The 20,531-nt window shown below is 42.0% G+C and overlaps 1 protein-coding gene across 13 annotated transcripts in view; it reads right to left on the minus strand.

The window, feature by feature from the left end:
- Window positions 1-289: 289 nt before the first annotated feature.
- The window catches only part of thrb (thyroid hormone receptor beta), an 86,520-nt gene continuing 66,278 nt past the window's right edge, over window positions 290-20,531 (minus strand). For 11 of the 13 annotated variants that reach the window (XM_063898962.1, XM_063898957.1, XM_063898953.1 and 8 more), the window contains 7 exons: window positions 12,479-12,579; window positions 12,252-12,399; window positions 11,422-11,627; window positions 9,764-9,850; window positions 9,445-9,591; window positions 8,550-8,808; window positions 290-6,117 (listed from right to left, as the gene is read on the minus strand). In XM_063898962.1, coding sequence (XP_063755032.1) covers window positions 5,876-6,117; window positions 8,550-8,808; window positions 9,445-9,591; window positions 9,764-9,850; window positions 11,422-11,627; window positions 12,252-12,399; window positions 12,479-12,579 — 1,190 coding nt within the window. In that variant the 3' untranslated portion in view covers window positions 290-5,875. Of the gene's footprint in view, window positions 6,118-8,549; window positions 8,809-9,444; window positions 9,592-9,763; window positions 9,851-11,421; window positions 11,628-12,251; window positions 12,400-12,478; window positions 12,580-14,879; window positions 16,083-20,531 lie in introns of those variants that run through there. The other 2 variants (XM_063898950.1, XM_063898949.1) reach the window with 2 other exon arrangements.

Here is a 20,531-nt window from a genome sequence, read left to right on the forward strand (position 1 = left end):
GAAAGTCTGAGGAGTGTAACGCAGCAGTCTGTTGGAGATCAGATGAGTACTGCACGCTCTCTGAATAATGACAGTGCATGTAAAGTGATACAACCATCAGGTCACTAAGTCATTCATAAAGTCACAGTATAGCACGTCGTTAAAAAGTCAAAGACGGTATGCCATCATACGAAGGCCTGTAATGTCGTTAGTAAAAGTCATTAAGATGCAGGATCACATTATAAATGATGCTGAGCAACAAACAAAGGTGAAGCCAGTCCTTTGCAACACAAAGAAACACAAAGTCAAATTCTCTCAAAACCATCTTTATTTTCAAGAGCCAATTCACATTAGCTGCAATCACTGTCAGTCATCGTGTCCTCCCGACCCCTGTCCATGGCGGGACGGCGGATCCCCGGACGCTGTCTCCGGTAAACGCAGAGTGCAAGTAACAGCAAATACAAAAAAGACGTTCTGCTATCTTCTGTTTCTGCTGCCACAGATTCGCTCCTAAACCTAAAACACATTTCATCTCACTGCCTTTCTCTCGGTGACGGTTTCCAGTTTGAACAGATGCACAAGAAGACACTCAAACACACAAGGAGAGAAGTCTGTGTCGACGGTGATGACGTTGTCTCTGACGCTGGTTCTGAACGTGTTCTGTGAAGTCCAGCTACAGCCTTTTTTTAAGCAGCAGAACTAACGCTGCACTGTGTAAGTGTTTATCTTTTCATGATTCATTGCTCTTCTCGCAGAGATGTGGTTTGAGAGCAAGATACAGTATTATTATTTTAACACTATGCAAAACAATATCATATTATGCGAACAACATCCGTAAAAAAAATCTGCAGTCTGAAAATATACATCCTTTTTCCTTTGTACGGTAAAATAGCTTTTCTATGGTGCGACTCTGGTTATTGGTTTGTAACTGAGTAAGAGTAAGAGAGCGCGCGATGAGGGCGAGCGGCACCTCGCAGGGAACAGTAAACGTCTTCTGGACCAGCAGGCGGTACCGGCCACGCTTACATGCACCAACATATCAAGTAGAAATACTAACATATTCCCAGGGTTATTATCTCCAGTTTCCATTACCAACAAAAATACAGGCATTTGCAATTTGAACTACAAACAACCAGCATGAATTTCACATTGGATGTCTTTTAAGTTACTTTGGGGGTTGAAGCTGCACTAACAAAAGTCTCTAATCACAGGCTCTTCAGCTTTACTGTATTTGAGCATCTTTGATCTTCATATTTCATAGTTGCTTTGCCCATAATGTTACTATTATGAATGAACTCTACCGTTTTTAGCCAAAAAGCTCATTTTAATCCACTGTTGCGCCACCAAATTGCAGAGAGACCTAATGAAGCACTTTCCTTGGGAGCTTAGGAGCCAGTAGCTGGTTGCACAAAGCCTAATACGCTTTCTTTATGCAATGGATTTCACCTAGGGTATTATTCTATCTGAGTTAAGATAATGGTGTTGCATCAAACTTGAGCTCACTGTAAAAGATGTGGTAAATTCTGGGAGGTCATTAAGCCAGGCTATGAACTCAAGACTATAAAGAAATCAGGGCTGGTCGCACATTGGAGCCAACAAAAAGTCCGCCTCTATGCTGATGACGCTGTCTTTCATTCCACGAAACCATCTTATCGTGGAGGTCTTTAAGATCCCGATAAGACACTGTTTTAAATCTCCTTGGTCCCGATTATCTCATGTCCACGACCCTAAACGACCCTGCAGTGTTTATTCCTCCCAGCACGCAACAAGACTCTCAATAGCTAGAGCAAAGCTGAAGAAAAGGAGCATTCAAAAGATATATTTATACTTGTTGGGGCATAAACAACGGAGGGTATTGTGGAGTTATACGGTCAACGATAAAGAGGCTTTATCTGTGAAGGACATGAGAAGCTGTGATAGCTATGAGTCTAATTTCAGGATTCAATCTTTATCCGTAGCCGTAAGTCTATAGCCAAACCATTAGCTAACCTCTGCACCTCCACAGCGAATATACAGAGTAGGTTTTTAAAATCAAACTGTTGTGTACCGGATCCAGCTGTGTTTCTGCAGGATGTGCTAATAAGCAAATAGCACGTCTTTGCAGCGTGTGGTTTCTGCAGCTTTTAGTAAACGATGCTCATGTTTCCTCAAGCTGCTGAATGTTCTCTAAATGCTGCATGTGTTGAAGAGCTGCTGCAGATGGTTCTTTATCTGTTCTGGAACATTTGTGTTTCTGTATCTGCATCCTCTCCGAAACGTTCCTCCTGATGGAAGAGTTATAGGACGCTTCGTGGCAAAAAAAGTCAATAAATACAAGTTGGATTTTTAAAATTTTGTGCAATTTGTGGCCCTTTACGAATGCAGGAACCCAGAACTATTTACAGAAACTAGGAACTTCAGTCCCTGCTCCTGAGGTAGAAGGTCCAGCAGCTTTCAAAGAACAAATGATGGTTACACACAACCCTAAAACACACGGCAGATTTCATTCAGACGGTCAAGCAATAGACGCTGTTAGCGTAGCATGTTGCTGACTGTTATACAAAGTCATGCATCCGAATTCCAAAGACCAGATGAGTGAGTGTGTCTTTTGGTCTCATTGCTTCGAGAAAGTAAGTCTCACGCAAAGTTGAAATGCTTTTGAGGTACATCTCATGTTAGCAGCTGCTCAAGGTTCTTAAGATGCATCGAGGGGACTTTTAAGTCCTCATTTAGTTCCTGAGTTTAGTTCCTGGGAGGATTTGGTTTTAAAAAAGGGACATTAGACAAAGCAAAGGGCAGAATTAAGACTCTTCTTACTGTGCATGTTTGTGCAACCAGCCCTGATTACTGACATTATATTGGTTTAATTAATCCGTGAAGCTGAAACCAAAGTGAGGAATGTCGATGGTTCTGCCACTTACTACCGGCTCCGTTCAGGCTCGATCGTCCTCCTGCAAACAGCCTCACATTAAGACTCCCAACCACAAGGTGCATGTAAACGTGGCCAATGCTACTTTTCCAAAATGGCTCTGGTGCCCCCCACCCCCTCTCGCCTCCATGTCTCTCCCTCTGATTGTCTGTGCATTTATTTTGAGTTTGTACAGTTCTTCGAGGTGTGTGTGTGAGGTCCGGGTTCATTCAAACACTGCAGCAAGTCTATTACTTGGATAAAAAGGCATCACTTCACAGAAAGAGAGGAACAAGTAGAAACACAAGCGGCTTTTTGAGGAGTAGTGTGCAGCTGGAGGAAGCGAGATATACAGAGCAAACATGTTTTTTTGTCACATTGCAAACGACAACACCATAGAGAGGCTTCCAGCAAACAGAACAGAGAACATACCGGATCAAATAAGACCGAGGAAAGCTACGATTTCACACCAGCTCTCGGTGTACCTCGCTGACGATGGATCTGAGGCCACCAAAAGTCATAGTCCAACCAAATCCATGCATATTGTGCAGGTGTCTGTGCATGTTTGTGTGTTAGTGTGAATGCAGGCCACCAGAGGAGGGTGACAAACATTTCTGCAACTATAGGGCTGCACAATTTTATAGAAATATGGTGCGATATCCAAAAATCGCAGGAGGTGAAGTAGTTGTTACTGGCAAAATATGTTTAATTATTATTCTGAATTATGGACTGTGCTGCCGAGATACAACCCAGTTTAGATCACACCCACTTCCCCCTGACTACAGTACGGTGTGCAAACATGCTACAGCGGTTACATATAAACGGGACTAAGGACAGGCGCTTCCCAGCCTGCAAAGCGTTCTCTACGGTCTCAATAAGATACCTTTATTTGGAACAGACGCTCTGAAGAACCAGGGTCATACGTCTCAGAATGATGAGGCTAAATATCCAATATTGCAATATCAGTCAGAATAAATTGTGCAACCCCAAATCTGCAGCCCCCCGTGATGCTCTGATTTAACGGATGCTTTCAGGGGATGTGATTCCTAGTGAGATGAAGTCTTGTTTTGAAGTTTGCTTTGAAGCTGCTGACGAGGACTGAGTGTGTGCGGCATGCAGACCCGCTCTAAAGCAGGGGTTCAATACGGAGGGCATCGTTCACTTGATTTTGGCACAGCATGTGGCATCGTTACACAAAAACATGGTACTGTGTGATTGTCTTTTTCCTGACATCAGTGTCATTATGTGCTTGAGTTTGGCCGGACCTGTCCGGACCGGACCGGCCTCTGGGGTTTAAAACGCTGCGTTCCTTTCCAAGTTGATCTGAATCGCTGAGGGTCAGTTCGTGTTTCTAAACTTTGTCCGTTTCCATGGTGGTGTATAAAAAAGATGCAGAAAAAGAGAAATGGAAACGAGGAAGATCTTCATTCCCAGGATGCAGCTATGACAGAGCATCAGGGCCATGCTCCTCCAAGTGCTTTCCGATATATAAAGCACCTTTTATCCTCCTGGTTCATTCATCTAGGGTCCAACGTGGACAGAAAAGGGTTGAGATGACGCTTATTTTCTCAAACTTATCCCACAAAATTCCAAGATATTACATTTTAAATAACATCTACAAATAAATCCTTAGAATGGAAGGGAATTTCTCCAACTGTTTTCCTGTTGATCCACTCATTGCTTTATAATTCGGCTTTCTTAATAACCGTGAGGCGGCCCTTTAAAGCAACCTACGTTAAAATCAATCTTTGAAACTCCCCTTTAGAACAGCACCTCCTCTCGTTGTTTGAATATATACATCTTTCTTTTGAACCCTCATGTGCTGTCAGAAATAAACCCCTGCTTTTTTTTTTTTTTTTTTACAAAGAAATACATTTTTTGGTTGCATGGCCCTAATGTGCTGTCATAGTGCAACTGCCCGGTGTACAGAGTGGTGCAGGAATGAGTCCTAAAACCCGGAAGTGAGTTAGCATTTTACTTCTTCCGGTTCCCTCGTCTCAGAGTCAGTGGGATTTCTCCGTAGGCTTTTGGAAAATAGCTGGAAATGAGGTCTCTGTTTGAGAGACGGATCACGTCCTACGACATTAACACATCAGCAGTGAGCGTTCCTTTAGCACAGATCTTATTTTTTACAATATTCCAAAAGCCTCTGGAGAAATCACATTGCTTTGTAGTCGAGGGAACCCATGCAGCTTACTTCCGGGTCGGCGTACAGAACTACGTCATCCCTGCACCGCTCTATCGTATTTAGCATCGTATGCTAAAGATGCTGTAGCGTAGCAGAGGTAACGTTCCTGGAGTAAAGGCAGGAGATATACTCGTGTGCTCTGAGGGTGATTATCAATACTGTAGTGTTAAAGGGTTTGAATACCGTTGTCTCAGAGGAAGAGAAGAGATCCCGCCCGGGTTTTGTTGCAGATTCAGATCTTTCCGACATTTCCTGAACGCAGCTTTGTGATGTGGAGACGTATGAAGCCGGCGGGTGTGTGTTAACGGTCACAGTATGACGGCGAGACACTGACTCTCACCAGACGGACGACTGACGGTGAACACACCATCCATGGAACACATAAAAAGCTAACGGATCGATCGTGAGCCGCCTCCAACAAAATAACAAGGAAAGACCTTTTTTGCACGTTTTTCTAACGAAGTGTTGATTAAATTATGCCGACTGTACAATCAATCAAAACAAAAAGAGTAAAATCCGAGGTGAGAGGTTATATCCACAACAATAACAACAACAACAAAAAGGAAATGCTATTCACATGTACCCGCACTGTAAGGAATGGATCATCCGGAAACTAGACCAGCGAGCTAAGCTATGGAATGAAGTGACACTCAGTAGTGCTAACAGAGTTCATTGTGACGGGCCTTCTGCTGGCGCTGACACACACACACACACACACACACACACACACACACACACACACACACACACACACACACACACACACACACACACACACACACACACACACACACACACACACACACATTAAAATCCGTTGGTCAGTCCTCGAAGACCTCCAGGAAGAGGGGAGGGAATAGCTCGGTGGGACACTCCACTTTCATGTGCAGGAAGCGGCTGGCGTGGCAGGCGCCGATCATCCGCAGGTCCGTCACCTTCATTAGCAGCTTGGGCCAGAAGTGCGCCACTTTGTGTTTGCGGTAGTGGATGTAATGTTCGAAGGCCAGCAGGAACTCCTCTTGGCAACGCTCGATCCGATCCACGCTGCTCAGGCCCGGACGATCTGGGGAGGAACGGACGAACAGAGACGTGTGAGCGCCTAAAACAGGGGAGTCCAGCTAATTCAAAAAGTGTATTGTAATTGGAGACTTGTTCTCGTCTTATATTGTACTTCTTAAATATATACCTCTCCATGTGTTAATGATCCCACTGTCAAACAAATTCAGTCCATTAAATCAACTCTTAGTTGATAAAGAGACCTTTTAGCATAGACCCTCTGCCCCCTATCATCAGCCATCTGAGGCTTCTGTGTGAAGGAAGGAGCTCGAACAATATAAATCAATCCCTGAGGAGAGCTGAGATGTAGGCTGTCAAGTATAAAGAATCATTTACCTACATTTGATTGATTTAGTCAACTAATAACTTAACATATGAAGCAATATACCCCACCTCTAGTGAGGGGCCTATGTTTCTGTATGTGGAAAACAGTTTGGACACCCCTGGCCTAAAAGGTATATTTAGTTTGAGGACAAAGAAGAAGAGAGGTTGTTATTTTGGGTCTTAGTTCTCATACCTGGCACTTTGTTTCAGCACTCAGAGGTGACCCTAACCCTAACTCCAATGTGTCCAAAGACATAATAAAGTATAAAAGAAAGACACAGGGATTACTACAATATAATGACATGTATAGAGAAACATGTAGCCCCATGTGCCGAGTTGTGATTTAGAGATTTACAGACTGGGAAATGTTTGCGTTGCAGGAGCATACTACAACACAAGTCAGTGACAGTTCTAAAGTATGAACATAAAGAAGACATACAAACAATTTGAAACATTATAAACCTTAGAGCGCCTGAAAGGTACATTTAGTGATACTGTAAACAAACTCATCGTCCTCCTCCTCCTGTAGCGGCTAAAGACGTGCTAAGGTATGACAGGAAAGGAAGAAATTGGAACTGCAACAGACACTTCATTATCATCGCGACACACACACTTTTGGTAAGTATCTAACGGTACGACAGACTTGTTTCCATAGCGTGATTTCTTTGGTTATAAAAGCAGTAATTGCTGAGTTCTTCGAACACTTGAAACCCTTCGTTTCCTCCGTATTGGATAAGCCTGGGTGTTTGTCGGAAACATCTACTCGGTATAATTTGCGTAAAAGCGTTATAAAATGTTATGGTTTATCAGCTGTTCTCATCAGTAGGTAGAGGCACCTCCCTCTGCTGCTAAATGCATCAACCTTTCAACCGGCATTACATGGTTTCCAGCCGGTATTTTTCCTGGTGTTTCCTGTAATCTGCTGACAAACTTAATTGCACACTTAACCCGCATTGAAGTAAACAAGTGCTAATCAGTGGGCGGAGAACGCACCAGCATGGCCGATCAAGTTAAGGAGATGGAAAGGTCACTCAGGTTAAATAAATAAACAACACACACAAAAAAAGACTCTCTGAAGCGGCAGAAAGAGGTGCACCAAAGAGAAAGTGTTATTAATACCATGTTTATTGACTTTAATTTATTCCAGCTGCTTTTCTATTATCATTTTAAGTGTAAATTGAATAACTACGAAACTCAACCCTGCATTATTGGTTCCAGTGTTTGAGCTGGGACGGGGTATTGATTGGCAGATGGGTCCCTGTTCGGCCCACAGAGGAACAGTATTGATCTTCAATGAGATGCAGAGCAGCAGCTGCACGGAGCTCCTCACAATGCTGACGGTCAGTTTGGTATGGATTTCATGTCAAGAAAATACTGTATACACAAGCTGAGGGAGCACAGCTTCACTGGAGGCACATTATTTCCCTCTTTGTGCGGAAAATCCCCGTATAAATGACTTCCAAAACGCACTATATTCCCTCTACGAATGGGATCGCTTTACACAACGTCTGGCAGTCTATTAAAGAATGAGTTAAAGGGAGAGTTTGGATGTTTCAAAGTGAGATTGCATGAGTGACTTATCCACATTACAGCTTTACTGTAGTACACGGACAGCTAAAACTGATTTAATCCATCTTAAACATCAAGGATGCAACATTTAGAACATTTTAACCACTTTTTTGTGACCGAGAGCCTTTTCTGACGGAGCTGAATACTCATGCTTCAGATACAAGACTATTGATAAACACTCTAATTCTACCGACTGAATGAAGGGGTTCTGGTCTGATCGAATTGGGTGATTTGGGAGGGTTAAATGGTGAGTTCAGGACTGGTTTTGTTGGGGGAGTTTGGTAGGTAAGGTAAGGTAAGCCTTAAATTATCCTAGGATTCTGAGGTCGGTACAGTGCTTTGCCACAGCGGTGCACAAGCTTCCGTGCTCTTCCTCCTGCCTCTTTTCTCTAAACACCATCATCTCTAAATACCTCACACGGCCCGACCTCAGAGGACCCGGACAGCCCCCTTAATGGGCTGAAGTGAGCTCAAAATGGAGCTTAATGGGCTAAAGATAACGGCTCGTTTGCAGGTGGAGTGTGAATCCGGACAACGAGGGCTTACCAGATGAAAGCAGGATAACGGCCTGGAGCAGAGCCACCTCGGAGTCGTCCAGGTTGAAGGACGACAACGACACGCCGAGGTCGAAGATGGCATCCGACACGACCCCCAAGCCGCCGTTCTTAAGCTGCCCTCGCGTGACGGCCATCTCGCCGTTCAGCGTCAGGGTCTCGCTCTCGGGGTCGTATCGGACCGCCGCCCGCAGTGACATGATCTCCATGCAGCAGCCTTTCAACAGGATGATCTGGTCTTCACAAGGCAGCTGGAGGTACGGAGAGGAGACATATGCTCTGTTAGCGGACCAATGGGCTAATTGAGAGATAGCACGCAGAAATCTCTCATTTTTACTGGGAAATGTAGCATGAAGCAGCAACTCGTAGCTACACTTTTAGATAACTGGTAAGATGGCCAATACCATAAGCATTAGTAATCCATGGAAGTTATTTCAAGGCTTTATTGAGAGTCAGTTCACTTCATTCAAATGAAAGACGAACATACTTTATATTAAAAACTCAATAAAGTTTATACCTTTATACCGTAAAAGAAAGCAGCTAACTGTTTGCTAGCTAACTAACCAAAGGGCTAACCATTAGCATTATTTTGACATTAAATCCCAATAAATTCACATTTTAAGATTCAAATCAAGCATTTAATTCAGATAGCAAATACTCTTAGCGTTTGCCATAGCCTACATTAACTCCAAAAATATGTTTAATTCAGACAAGTTTAAAAAATCAAGTAAGATTCATCAATAATGAGTTCACTGAAGCCCTACCTGCTATTTGTCTCAGGTCAATTAACATCATTCTTCTGCATCTTTCAAACCCTCTTCCTGGTTATAATTTTGTAATCTGGCACAATAATAGCATGTTAAAACGAGGCGAAGCATTATCCTCACCTCACAAAACATAGGCAGTTTTTTGGCAAAGTCCACCACTCGGGTTATGGCAGGGGTGATAATTTTTGTAAACTGACTGAAGGCTTCTATGTCCACTTTGTTTCCTTCAGGCGTATTGACCATCGATGCTTGACCAATTTCCTCAGGCTGAAGAACAAAGAGCGGAGTGGTAAATAAACTGGAGCACAACTGGTTATCTGAGTGAGGTTAAGTGTGAAGTTTATGGATTTACTTTAAGGTCTTAAAGACTCTTAATTCAATGCATGTAAAGGTAAACACTGTATGAAGCACGGGTTGAAAAGCAGTTTGGTTTCCGTACCTTATCTTCCTTCACCCCCGCAGCACTCTGGTCAGAAGTATAGAATAAATTACATGTTATTTCATTAAGAAGCATTGCTTCCTCGACCTGTTGGATAATCAACAGGAATTGTGAAGTTTGAATGAAGAACCCGTGGTGAAGCCAACTAAAAGGAAAACATGTTAAACTGAAGACAGATGACAGAGTGAGCAGATAGAGAACAGGTGAGCAGAGAAATTCAGGATGGGTTTCTGTGGCAAGAGTCGAGACTCGATCAGGTCCTCCGAAACACTCAACGACGCGGGACGAGTTCGATTTCTGTCGTAAATAACAGACAAGTCTTTTTTTTACATCTGAAAGGCGTGACGGGAGATTAGCACGGCTTAAATCAACCAGCTCTCATGTCTTTCAACGACGTAAACGCACTCATACGGTACGATTTGGCTGAAAAGCACCGGATAGAATCGCAACAATACTGAATGAATTCTTACATTTTTAGAATTTCAAGTCTCTCATTTCAGCCGCTTTTGTAAAATTCTCGACAAGTTAGATAAAAAACGCTTCTGCTTTAGCGACGATTAAAAAAAAGTATGACTTTAGAGCTTTTTCACACTCGACGACTCAGAAATCTGTTTTAAATTACAGACCAAATCTGAATGAAATCCAAAAGGCGGGACGGAAAATTTACACGACTTCAATGAAACAGTTCTCATGTTCTACGTAAACCTCAGCTTCCAGTACTTTTTTGGCAGGAAACGGCAAGATAAAATCCCCAAAATAGCGAAAAGATTCCTCAATATTGTTAATGACGCATATTTAAGGGACTTTACCAGAACATATATCGGAATATGAAGTCAAATATTTCAGATGTTTTTGGGAAGTTGTGGATATTTTTGGGGGTATTTTTTTCACACTTTACGACTCGGAAATGTTTCTCTATTTTGTCGTAAACAACAGACACATATTTAAAAGGTGCGACGGGAGTGTTCACGACCTAAATGAGTTCCCGTGTTTTCAACAGAGTGTTGAGTATTTTTCGGCAGAAGATAATGTGATAAAATCGCAGAAGTTGTGAATAAATCCCTTAATTTTACGGAACTTATTGTCTGTGTTAAGTGACGCATGGTAAAGTGACTTTCCCGAAAGAAACCCTGAATTTTAAGGCGCTAATTTCAACGTTTTTCCTAAAGTTCTCGACAAATTAGTGAAAATCCGTAAAAAAAAAACGGTTACATTTTTGTGTTTTTTCGATCGTGCCACAGAAACCCAAAAGTCAACAGTGGAAAACGTTTTATAAATCTGGACAAAGCGATTAGATTTCACAACGCAAAACAAAATTAGTCAAAAAAAATAAAAAGGTGTGAGGGGTGAAGAGAGAGGAAAATGAAAAACGGAACAAAAAAAGCAATTTATTAGTTTTAGCGATTTAGAGATCATTGCATAAAAAAGACGAGCGTAAGAAGTTCCATTATTGTGTTGAGGAACACACTTTTGCTCCATCGTCCCGCTAACTGTCCCCACTCTACAAGGAGAACAAAAAAACACATGGACATATTAACACAGGGAACAGTGGTGGAGGTGGGGGGGGGGGGGGACACAGGGGGGTTTGTGAGGGGGGCGGTTTTGCATCATTACGATGGAGGCTGTTTGGCGAGCGACGGAGGCGTTCGATGTCTCACCAGGAATTTCCGCTTCTGCTTCCAGTGGTTTCCCTGTGCGTTGGTGGTCATGTGGGCGTCCGTCACCATGCGGATCAGATCCCACTCCTCCTGCGTCGGCTCCTGGCGGTCCCACGCCGTCTTCTGAAGCTCCTCTTTCCGACGGCGTTCCCGGTTCTCCTCAATCAGCTTCCTCTTTGCCAGCCTCTTGCTGTCGTCCAACACCACTGAAGAGGGAGGAGGAGGGAAGAGGAGGAGGAGGAGGGAAGGGAGGAAGCAGCTAGAAGAGGTTAATCCAAAAATATCCAAAAAGTCTTTCATCAGCAACAGTTTTGACTGCCTTTGTAACACATCTCTTTTATGCAAATTCTACATTTCCTTCTACCTGTACGTGTCTACATTCTACATCAATAATAAACGAATGCATGGTCTTGTTGACTTTTCAGACCTTCAAAGCATTCAGCTATCAGGATGCAACATCAGCACCAAAGGATCCTACAAGTAGCGTCAATTAAGCAAATTCAGTTTAAGTGCTAGTGCATTTTCTTCAGATTAAATAAGCACAAGATTTAGACTTTTAGGGACAAACTGCAGCTGGAAGGTTCTCTTCACATATTCTATGCACATTGAACCTTTTATAGTCTACATTTTGCATTGTTCTTGGTCATTAAATGTCTTCAACAAAGTATGCAAAAAGATGTGGTGAATGTGGAGGAAGAGAAAGCAGATAAAAGCATCTGAAAAGGACTTCACGTGGAGTAAATGTAGACCCTCGCTCATCGTAATGCATCTCAACTGACCCCTGTCCGACCCTAACCCTAGTTTTTTATTCCCCTCGTCTGTAAACTCACAGTCGGTTGCCATTCCCACCGCGATGCACTTCTTGAAGCGACATTCCTGGCACTGGTTCCTCGTCACTTTGTCGATGACGCATTTCGCCTCGTACTTACAGGAGTAGGTCGGGTTCAGGTTCTTCTGGATCGTCCGCCTGAAGAAACCCTGCAGAGCAGACAGGTACAAAGTCAGACACCGTTCAATAAATGCATCTAATTAAGCCTCAAATGATCACCTGAGTTACCTTGCACCCTTCACAGGTGATGCAGCGATAGTGATAACCCGTGGCTTTGTCCCCGCACACGACACAGAGCTCATCCTTGTCCAGGTAACTGGGAATGTACCCTGCAGAGGAGAACACACGGTGAGTAAACCGTTGTTGACTGCACCGAAACTAAAATAAACGCCTCACTTCCGAACGTTCGGCACAATTGAAGCCAATGCACTTTCCGGATTCTCACGGTTTGAGATTTGTATTTTCACGTGTGATGCACTTCAGTGTGAACTAAACAAAAGGTGATGTAATGTCATGTTACTGGGAGGAAAACAGATCCCTTGTTTTGTAATCATGACTTCATTTCTCGCCTGTTTTCCTCCTGGATTTGATTTGATTAAATAAACTGGTAAATTAAGAGGTGGTTTTAATAATGACCGTTTTTTCATATATATATATTTTTGAGTATATAGGTTTTGTTTGTCTGCAGGAAAAACTACTGGCCCAAAATACATGAAAATTGGTGGAAAAGTGAAGCATGGACCAAGAAAGAAACCACCTAATTTTCCGGAGGATACACATAACTTCTTCCACCCTCGCGATGTAGGGAATGTAGGAAACGCTCTTCGAAGGCGCTTCCAGTTTACATTTCTCCGTGTTGTTGCTTCTTAAATTAAAATACAAACCGTTTGAGAGGAAATCAAAGACAAACCTAGGTAGTTCTGTTTAAATACTGTATATCAAAAGTTCCTTTGGGTAAATTTGGTGACTTATCTGAAAGTGACGTATTGAGTTTTTACTTTTACCAATTTGAGTTCTTATTCACGCCGTCAAAGAGGAGTTCTGTCTTCTGTTTGTCTGTCTGTAGAAAAAGCTTTTGGCCCCATTTTCATATAAATTGGTGACAAAGTGAAGCATGGGCCAAGGAAGAAACCGCCCTGTTTTTAAGAGGAAACACAAAATATTTCAACTTCTGTTAACGCTGCAAAGTATGGCAGATATCAGCTCTCTGCAATAACCTTTAAAAGGATCTATTTGTTCCTTCTTCACTCTTTCAAATTCTTGAACAAGACGGGATCAAAGACAAATCTATGTATTAAATACTGTATATCAGCCGCTTCCTCGCGTACATTTGGTGATCGATTATCGAAAAGTAGCTTAACTCTTGCCTAGCAGCAGCACCCACACATAGCCGGTTCATTGAGTGCTTAACACCGGGCCCGATTGTGGGATTGGGCTTAATGAGCTCAGGGCTTTATATAAGAAACTGATCAATATGTGTTTTTGGGGTGTGTTATGAATCGGCCTTCTGTTGCCACGCCATCAATCAATACCAACTCTCTGAGCATCAGAAGCAGCGGAGCCGAGCGTCCGCATCCCGCGCTAAGTCTTGGATTTACGATTATTAATGACCCCTGTAATTCACAAATCCCAGACTCCATTGATTCGGCGATCGATGAATCAATGAAGACGCGTTCCTGTTCGCATCGAGTACTTAAAAACCCGCCTGTTTCCTACGCACGTCGGCCAATTATACAAAAACAATAAACACATTCTGACTTCTGTACGTAGCAACTGGAACGCTTTGGCTTACTGAGAGCGGTTAAAGGTGTACCTGCAGGACTGCTGAGAGTACTCTTTACACATTATCACCCGCTGCTGCTTCATTACCTTCTGATTGATTTTCCTTTATGCCGCTTTATTCCTTTACATTTCCCCCGCAGCAGGAGGATGAATTATTGATTTCTGATTTCTGATTCTACGCTTGAATGCACTTATTGTTAGTCGATTTGGATTAAAAGCGAGATCAGCGGTTCATTCTTACGCAACTAGCTTTAAATCTTCATCCTCGTAAGACGATCACCTTCAGAGGTCAGTTTTCTTTTACTCTTAGGTGTACAAAATGATAAAAAATGGCTTTTCCTGAGTGGCAAAACATCTATATGATGTGACTAAAAACCCTAAAAAAGCATCCATCTGCTGTTCTGTTGCTCCTGTTCCACTCATATTGAAGTGGGAGCTTCAAATACCCCAATGGGAGTTCTGCCTCTCTCTACACTGCACAACAATTACTTAATAAATACAAAAACAAACACTAAAAGAAAAGCGCACTCCTGAGAGAAAACCACAAAACAATCAGAGAATTCAACGTCTGCACCAAAAATATTGTCATCTGTTGTTTGTCTTTAAGTTGTGCAACAAAAAAAAATTACAATAAAAAAAGAATTCAGAAAAAGTTTTAAAAAAAAGTTTAAAAAAAGTTTAAAAATGAAGGAAAAAATAAATAATAATAATAAAAAAATACTCTTTAAATAAATGACACAACAAACACAAACAGACCCTAAAAACACAACCCTGAGAGACGACCCCAAAACAATTCACCCTCCACCCCAAAATCTAATCCTCACTATCTCTCCCCCGGACACCGTACCTTTCCTGTGCTCCCCCTGCATCCACTGCAGGTGAGAGAAGTCAGGTGAGATCTCGGGGAAGAAGTCTGGCGGTTGGTGGAAGTGACTCAGAGGGACGTCCCGGCTGCAGAACTCGCTCTTAAACACCGGAGGCCCGCCGGCGTACGCGCAGGAGAACTGCTGGCTGGGCGGCCATGCTTGCTCCATGCAGGGCGGGTGGTGGTGCAGAGGCTGGGGCTCGCAGTATCCGAACCCTGGACCCTCACCTTGGAACATGCAGTGCTCCCCCCCGCCGCCCTGCACCGCGTAACCTCCACCCCCGGAGTGGGGCATCTCGTACATGTCTGGGATGCAGTAGTTCATCATGAAACCCGGCTGACAGAACTCTTGTGAGAGGAGAGCATCCAAATGTTGACGCCACTCAAACGCCACTCAAGTGTTTTTCCATCCTGGTCTGCAGACTACACCTAGCAACTGCCCCGCCCGCCACCACACGGTCGAATTGGGAAGCAGAGATTTAAAGCTCTAATCTTACACTCCACAAATCCTCAATGTGTCACAGACAGAGGGGATGTCACAGACTAAGACTTTGCATTATTGCACTCACATCTAATCACCGACTGATTCCTCAAAGACAGCGAGGAGGAGGCAGGTGATCAGAGAAGTTCCACTTTGCACGAGGGTCATCATATCATGCGATGATTGAGTTTCCTACACCCCGATACTTAACGGTTAACCTTTTACCCCGCAGATTTAACCCCCTTCACTGATCCTGGGGTGTTTTGAAGAGAATCCCTAAACAGGATCTCTCACATAATTATTCCTGCCAACTCTTTAGTGAGTGTTATGATACTAAGGGGATTTTCGGAGGGGTTTTGTGTTTTTACACACATTACCCCGAGTTTCCCCGCTAAGACCGTGAGATGTATTTAACTCTTACTGCAAGGCGATAGAGAGAGTGTGAGCACTGAGCAGGTAACAGTGTTTCAATGCGGGGGACACTGGGGGTAAAATAACAAGTAAACAAATAAATAAACTATAGTATTTATTACGGTTAGTGATACGTTGTGCAGATTTTCCAGTGCAACTTACAATAGGTGCACTCAACTACGGGAACACTCTTTAATGAAGCTTTTATTTTGAAAAATAAGACATTTTTGAACATTATTTTTCAAAATAAAATAAATTGTTTGAAGTTTTAAGATCATTTCTTTATATTATAATTAAAAAAAAGTTTTCTTAATAAGAGTTTTAGAACATTAAGATATTTCTGATATTATTTAAAAAAACTGTTTTATTTAAATAACACTTTTCAATTTCTTTTCAAAATAAAACAAAACTTTTCTAAAAAGATTGTTCAAATCAAAATCAGGAATTGTTGGAAAATAATATAATATACATATTTGAATATTAATATATATATATATATCCTTTAAATACTGTATATCAGCTGCTCCTTTGTGTACATTTGGTGACTGAATATCTCAAAATAACTGGAGGTTTTTTTTGTTTTTGCCTAGCAACAGCATCCATACAGAGCCGCTTAATTTAGTGGCTTTTGAATAATAATAAAATGTGCCTCTCTTTGACTGAAATCTGACAAAATTATCTACAGAAACTTTGGATAAAAATAAAAATGCTGGTCTTTAAAAAAAAAGGAAAATCAATATTTTTGGGACATGATGTCGCACACGCGAGCGACACATGTTTCAGACGATGCAGCGATTATCCGAACAGCGACTCGTATTGATTAGACTTCCTGCTCAATAAAAACGGGATAAGCCTCGAAGCGAGGACGAGTCTCAGCGGGGATTTAACAATCCACCTTCAACTCTGTCTCACTCGTTCACTCTGTGGCTGTTAACGGCTTTCTGGACGTCAAATTACATAAAATACTATTAAGAACAACACAGAATGACCGAGGAGAGGCTCCTCTTCCTCATTATTGTTAGTGTTTAACTTGGGCGGTGGATAAAACTGCAGTTAGCGTTGCTCAGACTTATTCATCTTTTTATTATAATCACATTTATGTACACACACCCCTAAATCCATCCCTTTAAGACTGCAAACATAAATACATCACCCAACCATTAAACTACAGTCCCTATTATTGTTTGCATTCCTCTCTCTGCTTTTACTTCCTGACAGTTTTCATCTCTGCTGGAGCAATTATGGGTGAAGTGTCTGGTCTGAGGATCAGCGCACTATCCCACTGCGCCACAAGATCTTCTGCTTTTTCTACATTTATTCATCTTTGTTTACATTCTGAAATACACGTGTTGTCTTTACCTTTATGGACAAACAAGGAAATGTACATTTTAGGTGAGTAAAGTGGCCGAGTGAATTTAGATATGTTTTCTATATTAGTGCCACTAAAAATGTCTCGATATAACGTCGCTTCAGTTTTCAGTTTTCATTCTTCATTTATATTTTCCTTTAATGTACCTTTCTGTTGTTCTGTCTTCCTGACTCATTTATATTTATTGCAGTTGTTTTTTTTGTCTGTTTCTTTTTTTAGTCGTTTTCTCGGGATTAAAAGAGCAAAACGCTCCTTTTACCGTCCTTGTCATTGTTTCGTGTTTTATTTTCGTTTACTTATTTGACCTAATGGATCTTACTCTAGGAGCGATACTGAATCATTTCTTTTTACTATTTTTTATGTTTTACTCAAATTTAGATTTAGTTTAGTTTGTGTTTTCTATTCGTTTTTGATGTCATTTTAAAAGCGCAAGAATTTCCTCTCGGATTATCAAAGTGAAATCTTAAATTCCCTGTCTATGCATCTATTTATCCATAATAGTAATCCTATTATTTGTGGGCCTTTGACTGCAGTTCATTCAGCCTTTCATCTGAGGAACCTCCCCTCAGTTTCTGGTTCCTCTGCAGGTCTTCACTCTGAGACGTTTTGGGGAACTTTGGGGGTGCGGATCTTCCTCAGACGTGGAACAGCAGATCCTGGATCCGCGTGAACACGTGGTCTGTGAGAGGAAGCTGCGTGCCGGTCAGTTTGTGGAATCCCTGCTTCTCGTACTGCTGGGGACTCTGTCTGCACGCTCTGTCAGCGACCACCAAACATCCAGACTGCTCGGGGTCCTCTGCTGGGGCCTCTGGAGATCTTATATTCTGATCTCTCTAAATATATACTTTACGCAAGGTTTGGCATCGCTGTTCTGTCTTACAACAATACACTTTACATTTCTTACTATTTTTTAATCACTTTCCCCCATTTGACCTTAAAATCCCTTTAAGAAAAGCCACATGTTTGTGGTACATCAGCTGTCCCCCTGCTCTGTGACCAATAATATATACATATAATAACTACTGCATATCACACTCACAATGCTTAGGCTCATTGAAAGCTAATACAACTCGCTTTTTCAGTTTGTATTTCGTAGTTAAATGCACTTATTTTAAGTCAGCTACATGTAGAGTATTTGTCTCACTGTCCTCTCTCATATATACCGTTATTATTGGTGCAGGGGGGACAGGTGATACACCACCTTTTGTAAACTGTGGCACAAAAAATTGGGCTTTTGTTGAAGGGATTTTTAGGTCAGATGGGGAAGAGGGATTAACATGAATTAAAAAAGTAAGAAATGTAAAGTTTGTTGTTAAAGGAGAGGACAGCGATGCCAAACCTTGTGTATGATATATATTTAAGAGGGATCAGACAATAGGAGGAGAGATCTCCAGAGGCTCTCCTGGTCAGAGGCCCCGGCAGAGGACCCCGGGGACCCCGAGCAGTCTGGATGTTTGGTGGTCGCTGACAGAGCGTGCAGACAGAGTCCCCAGCAGTACGAGCAGCAGGGATTCCACCCACTGAGCGGCACGCAGCTTCCTCTCACAGACCACGTGTTCACGGTCTTATAAACTTAGATCTTTCCAAAGTTTACTTGTTTTATTAAAGGAGGGCGATGGCCGTGTGGGTGTAAAGCGGTTTGAGGGCTCCTATAGTCGGGATAAAGTGCTATAAAGGGACTCTACCTTAATACCTAATTCAATATACCATTCTTACACAATATATTTAAATAACATCCTGCTTTTAAATTGTGCCAGCTGTAATTTAGCCCCTCAATAGGGCTTTATTGGTCAGATAGTTTACATATTTATATTTTCACTCTGAAGTTCTGTTTCATCTTTCATTTTGAGAAGTTTCTATTGAACAATTGTTCATTTTCTACCCTTTTTAATTCCTAATGACTTAGTTTTACATGCTGCTGCAACAAAACCCGTTCCCAATCTGGGATTAATGAAGTACATCTTATGTTATCTGAAATAAATAGTCATGTTACCCTTTATATACGTCTTATCTGCATTCCTATTCTAACAAGTTCTTATATTTGGCTGAGAGAATATTATTTACTGATGAACTGTTTTGATGTTCCTTAATTTATCTTTCTTAATGCTATTTTCTTTTACTGGTTTAACCGTTTCATTCTGTTGTTTCTACGTGTTTATTTATGGTCTTATATTGACGTATCTTCTGCAGGATTAAAATAGTTCAATCTGATCTTTTATCCATCTGTTGGATCTGCAGAGTTTTGACTGCAGTTTATTGAGTTTTTATCGGAGGAACCTCCCGGGCAGATCCTCAGTTTCTGGCTCTTCTGCAGGTCTTCACTCTGAGACATTTTGGGGTGCATATCTTCCTCGGAACAGCAGACCCTGGATCAGCGTGAGAGGAAGCTGTGTGCCGGTCAGTGTGTGGATCCCTGCTGCTCGTACCGCTGTGAACTCTGTTCCACTAAACACCCAGACTGTTCAGGATCACACGGATCACCTCATGCTTTCTAGAGGAACCCCTGACATGGACGTGCATCGCTGTCCTCTCTTTGCAAAAATAAACGAAACATTTCTTACTTTTATTGCATTTTCCCCCATTTTGTGTTTCACCTGTTTCCACCGAGACCAAAGAATCCTTGCATCTCACTTCTGTCTTGAGCACTTGGAAAGGTTTGGTTTATGGGAAACTAATTCACTTGCAGGATTTTGTTAAACATATAGATCCTTTTTTATTTCGCATATAAAGAAATCCAGGGTATCAGGATCCTCCTTTGGACATTTGGACCAGATCTAAATAATACGTTGATTCTTTTTCTGGTGTTTGAACTACAACATGTAAATGCTTTCCTTTGGTCCCTGTTCTAAATCCCTGTTGCCTATTTGACCTTAAAAAGACTTTAGAATACGGCCAGAGAAGCGAAGTTGTGCCCCGGTTCAATGTAAGTTCATTCATTTCCAATTGAATGAACTTACATTTCGTGGTCATTTACAAATCAATGTGATCACGGTTTTCACTTTTCTGAATATTTGATGAACCTAGTTCTTTGTTTCAAACTGATTTGAATGATGTCTATACTTAAGTGAAGCTAGGGTTACCAAATATTGATATGGCAATCAAGTCTTCTGTTTTTTAACCAACAAGACATTTTGAACTGTAATGAATTCAGAGACGTGATCATCACTGCATATTTACTCTCTCAATGCTCAGGCATGTAATCCGCTTCCCTCACTGCGATTACTGCAGACTCCCGTCAAAGAGACGCTGCATACGTTATGCGGTTCACATTTGATTGGACTACATCAGGGGGGTCCGGACGCTTTACCACACACAGTAAATCATACGAAGGGCTCGGCCCCCCAGGCGAGGTATACTGGCTCATAAGTTAAGT

The sequence above is a fragment of the Eleginops maclovinus genome, chromosome 13 (assembly GCF_036324505.1).
Source record: "Eleginops maclovinus isolate JMC-PN-2008 ecotype Puerto Natales chromosome 13, JC_Emac_rtc_rv5, whole genome shotgun sequence".
NCBI classification, from domain to species: Eukaryota; Metazoa; Chordata; class Actinopteri; order Perciformes; family Eleginopidae; genus Eleginops; species Eleginops maclovinus.